At 40.3% G+C, this 13784-nt stretch overlaps 1 protein-coding gene across 2 annotated transcripts in view; it reads right to left on the bottom strand.

Moving 5' to 3' along the window:
• Positions 1 to 13784, bottom strand: part of Gsk3b (glycogen synthase kinase 3 beta) — a 142183-nt gene that overhangs the window by 10722 nt on the left and 117677 nt on the right. For both annotated transcript variants that reach the window (XM_034515876.2, XM_034515875.2), the window contains 2 exons: positions 11674 to 11860; positions 3589 to 3687 (listed from right to left, as the gene is read on the bottom strand). In XM_034515876.2, the coding sequence (XP_034371767.1) occupies positions 3589 to 3687; positions 11674 to 11860 (286 nt within the window). The remainder of the gene's footprint in view (positions 1 to 3588; positions 3688 to 11673; positions 11861 to 13784) is intronic.

Raw genomic sequence — 13784 nt, 5'->3', positions numbered from 1 at the left:
TATAATCATGGTCTTGTCTTGTCTTGCTTTTCTGCTTCTGTACTTAGTACTGAGCTTTGCTTACAGACCTAAAGGAAAGCCAGAAAAACCTCAATCTTTCCTCTAGCCAGCTACAAACAGGACCACGTCTGAGGCAGCCACCAGAAGCCTATGTATCCCAACAAGTCTGCTGTAGACAAACGCAGCTGTGCTGTGCAGAACATGTGTACACATAATTTTTTTTAAAGAGGTCAGATGGTAATTTCAGGATTATGCCTTAGTTCTGAATTCATTTTGTGTCTAAACCTTTTTAGATGACTGATGGGCTGCTGCAGACAAGTTTTTGCTTTTTTGTAACTCGGCTTCTAAATTGCTAAATTACTTTGATACTGTAGAGGCTCACATTCTAATTCATTAAACCCAGGGCATGCTGGGGTTATTATATGCTGATATCATTTAGGTTCAATGATTAGAAGTTCTGACCTTGAAAATTTAATAGTTAAAATATTTTCAGGTTCAAATATTATTCAAGTCTAGAGCTTTGCAGATTAACTGTTTATTTTTTTGAAGCATGAAGCAGACTCAGAAATGGCTTATGAAGAAAGTTTTGTCTATGCCTAAATGCATTCTCTCACTATGTCTATGTGGAGATGGGGGTCTCACTTATCCAAGAGGAGACAGACTTTATCTTCCATATATGTGGATGTCATACTTGTAAGTCTTGCTTGTCAGTGCTGGTGGCCTGGCACTCATGTAGTTCATTCTAGCCTTGAATTCATGTCAATCTTCCTGCTTCAGCCTTACAAATGCAAGAATTACCAGTGTGTGCCACCACGTTCGGTGCATCTTAAAACATGCCCAGACCTGTTTTGGGGGGAGAAGTTCAACACAGACACAGACACTCTCTAATTTAAAAAAAAAAAAAAAAAAAAGGCAAAACATTCCATTAATTCACTGAAAGTGAAGAACGTCATTGATGGTCATTTCTGCCAGCGCAAAGTCTGAGGACTATTAGGAGAAACTGCAGGGCCAGAAACACTCCTCCTAAGCCAATGAACATGGTGTTCAACCAACAGTGGGAATCTTAACCGCTGGTAATGCTGATTTCACTACTAGGGAGCTCAGAGCAATATAGGAAAGCTCTCTGGTAACTCAGAATGCACTTCCCTGCCTTCACTCTGACTTCAGTTTCTTCTCTTCTATTAACTTCCTCTTGTTCTGATTTACTTCAACTTGGGCATAAACTCTAAGGGTTAAAGTCCAATGTCAGTTTTTCTGTTGATATGTGTTTTTTTTAAACAGGTATAAAAAATGTGTATGAGTACAATTTATTTTGTAAACTCTTATAACCTACACCAAAGCAATATGACCAGGTTACAACAGGCTCCTTTCCAAGAATACATACAATATGTTCCAGAACCTGAGTTATAAATATATATAATTATTTCAGTATCACACATAAAGTTATTTCAGGAGTCAAAGAAATGGCTCAGCAATTAAGGGCACTTATTCTTGTAGAGAACCTGGGTTCCATTCCCAGCACCCACATGGCAACTCACAACCACCTATAACTCCAGTTTCAGGTGATGTAATACCTTCTTCTGGCCTCTGGATACAAGGCATACACACACAAAGATAAACATGCAAGCAAAACACTCAGAGAAAATAAATATATCTTTTAAAAAATTTCTAATCTCTACTTGTTTTTATTTATTGGTATTTTTGTGTGTTCATGTGGAGGTCAGGACAGTTCACAGGTTCTTTCCTTCTACCATGTGGGTTCCTAGGATTGAACTGAGGTCGTCAGGCTTGGGGGCAGGTACACTTACCTGCTAAGCCATCTTCCTAGCCCATCACTCTCATTTTTACATACATTCTAAAGCAGGGACGTCCAACCTTTGAACAAAGTTGTCATCTTTAAATGTGTCTATCATAGCTACTCTGAGACTGCCTGCAGCCTTCAGGGTACAGAATAAGTATGCCTGTCTACAATGGCTCTAACTAACCTCCTGGACACTAGCTCCTTTAGTAAATACATCAGTACAGCTCTCAGGTCTACTTCACATTGACAACAACCATGATACACATGGTCAGTGATGTGGTAAGTTTATTAATAGTTCATTTAACCATTCTGTCTCTGTTCTAAACAGGCAACAGCATTAAACAAACAAAGAAACAAACAAATCCCATGTTTTTTGTTTGTCTATTTGAGAAAGAGTCTCACTATAAAGCTCTGGCTGGCTCAAAAAGTGCTACATAGATCAGGTTGGCCCCAAATCTCAGAATACTGCCTACCTATGCATCAGGAGTGCTGAGATTATGAAATAAACAACCATGAGCTGCTAAAATTGTTATTTTTACATTAAAAAAAATTAAACCATATTTTGGCATAAAGTGATTTCTACAACTTTGCTCTAGGAGAGAAGTATTCCTCATTCTGCAGACTGAGTGATCAGTATACTAATACAACTAATAAACTCCAAATGACTTGAAAGCATTAAAAACAGACTTTCTAGAAGGTAGGACAGAATAGAATGAAATGTTTAATCTTTAATTGTCAATATTTAAAAAGACTTAAACCAGAGAGGCAAAGAACACTTTTAGAAAAGAGAAGATGAAGTGTGAACTTTATTCTGAATACGAAAACCTACATACTGATGAGAGACTTTTATCACCCAACAAAAGGAACAAAACTGTTTCATCTCCTGCGGCAGAAATGTCCTTACTCATTTCAATTCAGTGCAACTGATAATGTGGCAGAGCGCAGCTCCTAGCACTTGGTGGAGTGTTTTTGTTTGTTCTCTTGGGGTTTTTTCTGAGAAGTACCACCTATTATTCTCCCCAAGCTGCAAGGCAGCTTGGCTCAGGAACCAGACACTCATGCTATGCTCTAACTTTAACCTGGGGGCTTATGAGGCTTTTCCTGTTTTGTTTTCTGGGTGGGGTGAGGGAATGAGGAGGAGGATCAGCCTAATGATGCTCTGATATGAAATCAAATGCATTTTCACTGCACACTCAGCCCTTTCAATGGCTTAAGATTCTATCAACTTATGTCCATTCTTCTTAAAATCAGCCTCTTTATAGGGTATTAATGTAATTTACATCTGGACGTTAGTAAAGTGAGGTATACTCCAATGCTCCATTTATATATAAAGACTGCTTTCTCCTATAAACATCTTATACTAAGAAACCAGATTTCTCTTACTTTCATCTCTGTCCTGTTTCTCCCCATTCCCCTCCCCTGCCCGTGTGTTCATGGCAGGCCTCAGCTCTTCTCTTCCCCCCCCAACCCCCTGCCTTTCTCTGCCTCTATTTTCTCCTCAACTTCCCTCCCCATGCCCTAAATAAACTATTCCATACTTAAGGAAAGAAACCAGGATATGTCTTATATATAAAATATGTGTGTGTGTGTGTGTTTATATTTCTGGGTTACTTTTTCATATGCTTTAAATGGAAAGCAATGTTTTATTCTCTTTTACTGATTTGGGTACTATCCGGGTTTTGATACTTAAAGGGAATTAAACGTTCATAGCACAGGAAACGGAGATAATGGTGTCCTTTTAAAGTCAGTAGTTAGAGAAATAGAACAAAAAGACACACTGTGCTCACCTGAGGCTGCTGTGGCATTTGTAGGCGGTGAAGCAGCTGCTTGAATCCGAGCATGAGGAGGGATAAGGATGGTGGCCAGAGGTGGGTTACTTGACAGTTCTAGAGAAACAGAGACAGACATTAGAGTCCACACTCCACCCTCTACCCGAAATTCCTTTATAGGTAAAAATAAAAGACATGATATTAAAACACCAGTCTGTAAACTGTACCAGTGAGCTAGTAATCAAGTCAGAGAGGAAGTACACAGTCATGTGACACAGAGCTGATAAATGCTAAGAACTAAATTTATCTTGGACAAAGGCGGCAGTGAGAAGCTTGTGGGTGCGTAAAGACACCCTTCCTCTAATCCCTGTCACTCTGCAGCACCTGACTGTATTGTAAGCGTTTGAGGCCAGAACACTGAAGAGCACCAGCAAACAGAAATGGGCACATGAACAGAAAGCAGCCAAGAAAGGCCAGCAGACGGGAGCAGTGGACACAGGAGTGCTTTCACCCCATTTTATATTCCTTAAGGTGCTGAGTTTGGTTATGTACCTAGTGTTGCCTTCAAGAAGTGTGGCTGTCCTTCCAGTTTGCCGTGCCTGGTACTCTACCATATAATCTGTGTTCCCTTTCTTTACCCCAAGTGTCACATTTGAAATAATAGTGTGTGCTCACACTACCTATAGGAAAACACCATCCCCTCAACTAGAGTAACATCCGGACAAATTTAAATGTGTGGCATTAACTGAGAAGTTGAGAAATAAAGGAAACCCCAAACCAATTAAGAAGTATGAGGTTTCCTTTTACTCCCCTGTAAATCTCTTTCTCCAAGTTGCTAGAAAGCAAAGTGTTCGGATAGAACAGTTTAAAAATATTAGAGGGTCAAAACCTTTGCCAATAGTGATTTATTTACAGATTGGCAAGTAAATCCTAATTTTTGTACTAAATTAAGACTCTAACTAAGACCGTATTCTAACTAAGCAAAGCAGTGAGTTGGTTCAAGATTCATGAAAAATTAATGGAAGAAAAGAGACTTTAAATGCAGAAAAAAGAGTCACTGCTTGTTTGGTCAGTGAGGACATTTAATCAAACAGACTTTCTCTGGGAAGCTGTGCCCTACTAGGGAGGGTGTGAGAGGTGTGTGCTGCCCCTGAGCAACAAGCAGCTGCTACACTGGCTCACCTGAAGCCAGGCACTGTAACACAACCAGGGCTGTGAATAGCCCATCCCAAATCAATCAATCAATCAATCAATCAATCAATCAATCAATCAATCAACCAACCTATCTATCAACCTATCTATCTATCTATCTATCTATCTATCTATCTATCTATCTAATCTGCAAACTGTTGGGGTTCGTGAAAGAGTGGGTCCTGCTGATCCAAAGCTGCAGGAGCTCCACGACACAGGGCGACAACCAGGAGGAGTCCTGATGAGGATCCAATATTCCTGGTGTCACAGAAGTCAGAGATGTTGAACCAGACCAATGACTCACTGCAGTGAACATCTGCAAGTGAAGAAGATGTGTGGACAGAGGGATATACTATGGGACACACTGTGACACACTACAGATTTTACAATGAGGTTGTCTTCTATGCTTTGTTTTTTGATGTGGTGGTGGTGGTGTGTGATTTTAGGTTGCAAGAGCAAAGGGCAGATATGAGGGAATGGGGAGATGAATGGGACTGGGATGCATGATGTGAAACTCAAAGAATAAAAAGTTAAAAAAAAAAAGGGGTGGTGGTGGTGCTGGAGAGATGGCTCAGCGGTTAAGAGCGCTGACTGCTCTTCCAGAGGTCCTGAGTTCAATTCTCAGCAACCACATGGTGGCTCACAACCATCTGTAACGGGATCTGATGCCCTCTTCTGGTGTGTCTGAAGAGAGCTACAGTGCACTCATATACAGAAAATAAATAAAAAAAATCTTTAAAAAAATTAAAGTTAAAAAAAAAACAAAACAAAACAACAATATTCTAACCGGGCCAGCAAAGGTTATCTGGTAGCAGGCATGGCTGATTAATGCAGTATGTACAGTTACTCTTCATTAGCCTAAAAGGAATTGAAGTTTGTTATCCCAGGTAAAACAGAAAGTTTAAAAAAAAAAAAAAAAAAAAACCCACCCACCCACTTAATATAATATTGGATATGAACCAGTGCGCTAGGTCTCAGAGTAGAGAGATCTTTGCTACATCAACAGAAAACAGAGCTGACCAAATGGAACAAAAAGGCAGTCATAGCCGTTACAATGGCAGCACGTTTGAACCCAGGTTCTCTCCGCACGTGTGCACGGGGGCAAACCTCCACACGTGTGCACGGGGTTGGAGGGGTCTGGTGGCCTCCTCACAGCTGAGGCTAGGCGCCCGTTCCCTTTCGTTGACTTTCTCTTTTCCAATCACTTGTTCAGTGTGTGTGCTCACTGGGCTTACCCAGACTGAATCTCAGTGGAGTGTGCACATATTTCTTATGATTAATCCAAGAAACACAAGTATCATTTGTGCACTAACTTTCGCAGTGCAGTAACCAGCAGACTGAACTTAGCTGTGTTGTAAACTTTAATTAACTGTTAACAGCCACAGCAACCAGAGGCAAGTTAGAGATGGCCAATAAATATCCATTACATTAACGGAAAATGGCTGTATTTACATAAAGTAACACTGTATCACTCATTCAGACACTCAGTGAGCACCTCTCACAGGAAGCCCAGGGCTTCTCTTTATTTGGAGACTTAGGTGGGGATGACTAGGCCTCATTCTTGAAGCTTCTGAGTCACACAGTTCTATTCTATCATCCATTAGCTACTGACTACGCTTAAAAACTTTTTTTTAGAGCTGCATTTAAACAGTTTATATATATGATTATTATATATATATATCAAAGACATATATGTATACACACATATATATGGGTGTGTGTGTGTCCAAGACATACATGTATCTTTCCTTTACAAAACAAGATCACCATCTGGAAACACTGCTCCAGAAGTAGAATATCAACTAGAACAGCACCACTAATTCCATGTCCTTATGCAGAAATACTGCTCGAGAACAGCAGTGATTTAGAGGCCACTGTTAGATTTACAAATCATGGGGAGAAAGCACTCCTGTATTGTGACAATTCACTTTCAGAATGGCTGACGAGAATTTTAAAACTAACTCTCTCTCTCCTCTCCTCTCTCTCTCTCTTTCACGAATGCATCTTAATATATTTAGTCTCATGAAAAACAACTCCCAGACTCTATCAGAGTCCACTTAAATAGACAGAAAGGTTTTCCAACTCCTACAATTTTCTCTGATACAGAATCACAAAATATCCACTTCTGATTCATCATCCATATTATGTCCAAATACACATGTGTCATGGTGAGTTTTAAACTGTCAACTTGATGGAATCTAGCATCACATGAGGAAGAGAGTCTTAGAGAGAGAGTCTAGCTGAGGTAGAACTGTGACTATAACTGTGAGAATTTTTGTGTAAACTGATCTGAGAAGACCCGGTGCCCAGTGTGTGGCACTGTCCTGGGTTAAGTCCTGGGCTGCATTGAAATGAAGTAAACTAAACAGAGGGTGTGCATGCGGATCTTGGACCCACACTGTAGACAGGACTAGCTGCTCACGTTCCTGACACCCTGGCCTCCCTGCGATGAGGACCTGCAGTTGTGAGAAATAAACCCTTTCTCCCTCAACACTGCCTTTGTCACCATACTTTTTCACAGTAAATAGAAAGAAAACTAGTACATATATTCTTTAAATCATCAAAACCATGTCCATACTAGGACCACGTAGAATTGTGCTTGTATGTGAAATACGGACCAATAAAATACTCTTCCTTTTTAAAAAATGTGAATATTAGGTATGTATATAGTTTTAAAAAAGCTTAAACTATATTAGTCTTCTTGAATTGAGACTTTTATTTTAAAACATAAGCATCAGAGCTAAGCATTATAACTATAGGATTTGTGTATGTGTGTGTGTGTGTCTGTGGGTATCTGTGGGTGTTTATGTGGGTATGTGTGCAAGCAGGTGCATATGAACATACATGGGTGTGCACATACACAAAAACATACATGTGGGTGCCATTTCGCCTTTGGGATTACAAGTATGCATCACTAATCTTGTCTTTCTTAATAAACTTAACCTGATGAAAAATGATTCCCAGGATATATTTACAGAGTCCACTTGACTGGATATAAGGCTTTTTTGTGGGGTGTAGGGGGTACCTCTGAGTGTCAGACTCAGACCCTCATTCATGTGTGTCAAGCATCTTACTGGCTGAGTTATACTCTCAGTCCAAGTTTGAAAATTACCAAGGGCAGCTGATTCTACTAGGTAATGGAATCTAAAAGTGACCCACTTCTAAAAGACCTTCAGTATTTTCAAGGCCATATTCTAAAAGTATAAAGCTTTCTTTTTTTCTTTTCTTGATCTCTCTCTCTCTCTCTCTCTCTCTCTCTCTCTCTCTCTCTCTCTGTCTTTCTCCCTCTCTCTCTTTCTCTCTCCCTCTCCTCCCCCTCTCCCTCTCCCTGCTTATGGTTACAATTTATGGTTCATAAACATATCCAGGAGTGAAGGAAGCCGAGTGTGTGGAGTCCTGAGTGCTGTGTTGCTGACATGAGCTGCCCATGTCAAGGATCCCACAGAGCCTCAAGAAGAACAGAGATTTCCCATCCCTCAGGATGAGGCTCACAGGAAAATGACAAAGCTTTCTTTTCCTTCTGGTCAATGTCCAGATGTTGATAGCATGTGCAGAAAATGCCCACCAGTGCTTTCTCTCCCTGGATGTCTGTGACCTGATGTCTGTTCTACTACAGAGATGGCGTTACCAAGATTAGCCAAACTGTCGGCTTGCCCAGCTTTACACCATAAGTGCTGCCTTCTTGTTATCTGTAGGTAGTAACCCCACCTCCTTCTCCAGGGGCATTCAATAACCCCATTTCTCTCTGTTCTCCTCTACATGATCAACACGCGGAGCTTCAAGAGTGCTGAAACTGTTCCAGCCAAGAGCCCAGACCACCTGACCCCGGATCCCGTCCAGGTCTGTTCTTTCTTCATTTCCTCAACATTCTCATTGGACCCAAGTCACCAAGGCTATGGAGGACATAGCAAACAGGTAGTAACGTTTACTGAATTCTGACTTATTACAGTTCCGATAAACAGGCTAAGGTATTGTTTTACATCCACCAGAAAGACTACTGAAAGCAAAAGGCAAGTGCTGACATGGTATAGAGGACCTAGAACTCTTTACCCTGCTGTAGCCATGTAAGATGTTCAGCTGTGGAAACAGTGTGCTACTTTCTCTAGACAGAATTATCATGTGGCTGAGCAGTGCCCCAATTACTCAAATAAGCATCTGCATATAAAGCATTGCAACAGTACCCAAAAGCTCATCACAGATGAGTGCCTAAGTAAATCACAGTACACCGCTGCACAATGGAATACTGTTCATCCAGCAGAAGGAATGACATATTGATACATGTTCTATGGATGAAAATAGGTTAGATGAAGGAAGTCAGATCACACATTACAGGGTTCCATTTATATAAAGTATCTCAAATGAACAAATCCATAGAGACAAAAAGCAAATTGGCTGCTGCTAGGGGCAGAGACACTAACGGGGAATTTGTGCTTAATTGGGACATGACTTCAGGAGCAAAGAAAATGTTTTGGAAGTTGATAAAGGTTTTAGCTGCACAGCAACAGGGATAAACAAATGGCATTACACTGTTTACTTTTTTTAAAAAGTTATCCTACATGAATTTTAGGTTAGTTTTTTAAAAACAAAACAAAAAAATCCGTCAGGCATCTATTGAATTGGTAACTTTAAAATTTTACATTGCTAGTAATCATAGAAGACTTTAACAGTGAGTAAACAAATGAATTACTTCAAAACTGCACATGAGAACAATGTAACTTAGGTCTGGGTTCTGAAAACTAATCAGATAAAACGTTTAAGTGGTATTTCACTTCATACACACACACACACACACACACAGAGTGAAGAGGTGCTAAATGCCAATAATTTTTCCTTTGCTAAGAGAACTAAAAAGAGGTCCATCAACATTTTAGCTTAGCCTTTTGCCAAACTGCAGTTGCCCCTCAGTGACGTCTGAACTGCACAGCTTTCCTCTGCTACTTCCAGGAAGGGGTGGATACACCGACAACAACTTGTTCCTAGGTTAACTGGATTCTAACTCGTCAGTAATGTTATTCAGCCTATCTGTGCAGCTGCTCTAATGTTCTACTACTGTTTTCAACTTTGTAATCAGAACAAATGTTTATTCTTTTTATATAACCCACTAAGGAGGTGAGGCACCCTCTCTAACCAACAAAGAGACATTTCCTTTATTTGAAAATGAACATTTTCCTATGTATTTAGATTGTTCTAAACTGAATGTGGTGGGCTGCATGAAATAAACACGTAAGATTTGAGTGACTGGTAGCAGCTTGTATGGCTTACAACTGTCAAGATCATGTGACTACCATCTGTGCTGGGGAGGGGGGTTAAACCATCTTTAAAAGAGTATTCAGATGTCCTGAGACTTACCTCTGCTTAAAGCTGGTCCAGAGCTCTGAAATGTTTGGGATCCCGATTACCCTATGTTACACTAATGAGTGAAGGGTAGAATAGTCAAAGAAACATTTGACTTACAGAGCCTGGAAAATGGAAACTGTAGTAACACGGGTAGCGGTTTTAGAATGCACTCTCCACATTCATTAAAGAAATGTCTCTTTCTCAGGCACAGAAGTCTCCCCAACCTCCCGTGTATCACCTAGCCAGACTCATCCTTGCCACTCAAGCAGTATACTCACCCCTTCCTTCTCCTGTTTTATTTTGTGTTTGGTTGGTAGGGGTGGGAGGCAATCCTATTAGAGGAGTAGTAAGACAATGGTTCTCTCTGGATTCACCAGAAACCAGCAATGAACGAGTGCACCCAGTCTCCCTTAACTGTTTACTCCACATCAGCAATGGAGCCCAGTCCAGAAGGGATGGGAATTTCTCTGTCTATTCCTCTTGCATAAGTTCCTGCAGTTTTTAGGCCTCTAGTCCCCCCCCCCCTTTAAAAAAAAAAAGATAATTGAGTTTAGAGAAATATAGGTGTGATTTGAATAAGAATGTCCCCCACAGGTTCATGTATTTGAATGCTCAGTCATCAGGAGAATTACTTGAGAATGTTAAGGAGGTGTGGCCTTGCTGGAGGAAATGTGTCACTCTGAGGTTCTACAAGCCTGAGGCCCGTTCTCCCTGCTGCCTGTAGATAAGAATGTAGAACTCACAGATACTTCTCCAGCACCATGGTTCCCACAGGCTACCAGGCTCCCTTTCATGACGGACTCAACTCTGAGACTATAAGCAAGCCCCAATAAAGTGCTTTCTTTTATAAGAGTTCTGTGGTCACAGCGTCTCTCAACAGCAAATAAAATTAAGACAATAGGCAAAATTCACCTCTAGGTTTTAAAACCCTGCTACAAATGCTGGAAGGCGAGAAATACTAATAGTCTACCTTTTAGATTCAAATCTAAGGGTTACACTATTACTTAGTCTTTATTAATCTAACTCTCTAAAATCGTTATATATTTCTCATGTGCCCAAATTGACAAAAATAGACAAACCAGGCCTGTTCACAAACTTTCATCTATCATTACTGTTCAAAACCACACAATGATTGGTATGATAAAGAACAGGCTCTTAACTCCCACGGATACTTAATATGACACTTTTGTCTACAAATCATTACTAACAAGGTGTCATTTCACATGCATTCATCAGAGTCTTGGGTACTTGTATATTGCTGTGATAACATATCATGACCACAGCAACTTACAGAAAAAAAAGTTTATTTTGGGTGTAGGGTTCCAAAAAATTAACTAGAGTCCATGATAGTGGAGGGGAGGTGGCAGGTGGTTGGAGCAGCATGGGAGATCTCAAACCACAAACAGGATGCAGAGAGCAAGCACACAGGACATGGAAACTCAAGGGCCACCCCCAGTGACATACTTTTCCAGCAAGGCCACACCTCCTAACCCTCCCTCAAACAGCCTCTGAGAGGGGACCAAACACTCAAATGCTGCAGACTTACAAGGACATCTCACTCAATAGATAATTTACCTTGAGTGGTAAAGTTGAAGAGTGCAGGTGTGTCTCGCCCATTTGGTAGCTTGACATTTGGGTCCCGCAATTCATCAAAAAATGAATGTGCACAAGCTTCCAGTGGTGTTAGCCGGGCGGTTGGCGTATACTCCAGGAGACGGCTACACAGTGCAATTGCCTCTGGTGGAGTTCGGGGCCGGAAGACCTGAGAGGACAAAGCAGTAGAAAGAACAATGAAGTTCTATGTAAGAACCTCATCAGACCATCTTTTGAGTACTGAGTAATTCTCACCATATAAAACCATGGTTACAAAATCTAGAATGAAAGAGTTAACTGCATGTGATATATATACCACAGTGGGGCAAACTGCTTGCTAACCAAAAAGTAGGCAAGAAAAGCTCAGAGAAAAACCAACCTCTTAAGCACAAAGTAGTATAATTAATTAAGCGTGTCTATGCACTACCACAGGCATTATCAGAGCTGAGCTCTGGAGGCAAGCACAACTAGAAGAATTTTTTTTTTTTTTTTAAATTAAAGTTTTTACTGCTATGGCAGTAAACAGGAGATTGCCTCTGGTATTCTTTTAGGCAGAACAACTCTTGACAATGGATGGCACTGTCAGTGTTTTTAAAAAGGAAAAAGAGAAGTAGTTTTAATTGTAAAAATGCTAATGGTTCTGTATAATCTTGATTTGGAGCTTTTCATTATTCAGAGATTCTGGAGCACCTAGACTTCCTACAAAGTTAGAGCATTCGCATTTGCATTTTTTCAGTCAGTAGTCCAGAGTTTTAGATTGGGCAAGAAGAACTTAGTTTTTCAGTAAGAGCCATTAATCTCAAGGTCAACTGAAGTCTAAATTGAAGCAATACACTTAATCTAATTTGCTTAAAAGAACACATAGCTTTATACTCGCTGTGTCTTATAATGATGTACAGACTTTATTCTAAAGACAGCTAGTTAAAGGTTAAAAACAGAAGGGGGAAATGGAAACATGAGCAGATGGGACACAGAACCTTTGTTAAAGAAAATAAACCATATCCTTTGATGGAAAGAAGGCATAACCAGAGCAAGGGTAGAGTTGGTGAAGACAGACAGGGAGGCATGCAACGGGCATGTTAAGACTCAGGAGGCCAGGGTTTCCTAGTGAGCACTGGGGCTGCACACAGGGCAACTCCTTATCACTGCAGGGCTCACTAATATTCAAGAGACTCCCAGCACTTTCTAAAGAATACTGGGAACTGGATGGGTTGTTTCCTTTCCCTTTAAAGAACTATTGCTTATTATGGAAAGAGACTATTTCCCACAGAAATTGAGAAAGTGCCTCAAGAGGATCTTAATAATTTGATCTTAAGAATTTACTTTAAGGCATGGTCAGTTTATTGGTTATTTTAGAAAGTCCTGTGCAAAACCAAAACTTCCTTGTCTTTATGTTTTTGAGTACTATAATTTGCCTTAGCCAAGGAAATCTTAAAGGTGCTACACAATTTAAAATGTTTCATTTTGTCATCCATTTTTGGTAACTCCTCCTTTTGTTCCCAAGTGCCAATCAAATCCAGAATGCAGAAAACAAAAACAGGAGAAACTGTCATAAAAACATCAAAGTGAGCCAGGTATAGTGGCACACACGTTTAATATCAGCACTTGGGAGGCAGAGCCAGGAAGTTCTTTATGAATTCGAGGCCAGCCTGGTCTACATGTTGACTTCCAGGACAACCTGAGCTACATACTGAGATTGTGATTCAAAACAATAAGAAAAATATTAAAATTATTGACAGTTTGTATCTACCTGATAATATATGAATTTACTTGCTAATTAATCTAAAATGTCTTGGTATCGATTACGGTATTATGTAAGTAGACTTAAAATAGCTCTTGAATGCAAATATAACTCCCGATAAAATTTAAGCACAAAGGACATAGTAAGTTATTTAAACCTCCCAGTTCCTACTGGACTGGGCATGATGGTGCACAACGTTAACCCCAGCACTTGGGAGGCAGAGGCAGGCAGAAGTCTATGAAATTGAGGTCAGCCTGGGCTACTCAGTGAGTATGAAGCCAGTAGGACACACAGTGAGGCTCTGTCTCAAACACAAAACAGAACAAGCAGCCTAGACCATGCTATAGTTATA

Source organism: Arvicanthis niloticus, chromosome 12, assembly GCF_011762505.2.
Source record: "Arvicanthis niloticus isolate mArvNil1 chromosome 12, mArvNil1.pat.X, whole genome shotgun sequence".
In the NCBI taxonomy this organism is placed as follows: Eukaryota; Metazoa; Chordata; class Mammalia; order Rodentia; family Muridae; genus Arvicanthis; species Arvicanthis niloticus.
This window is presented reverse-complemented; position numbering and strand designations above follow the sequence as displayed.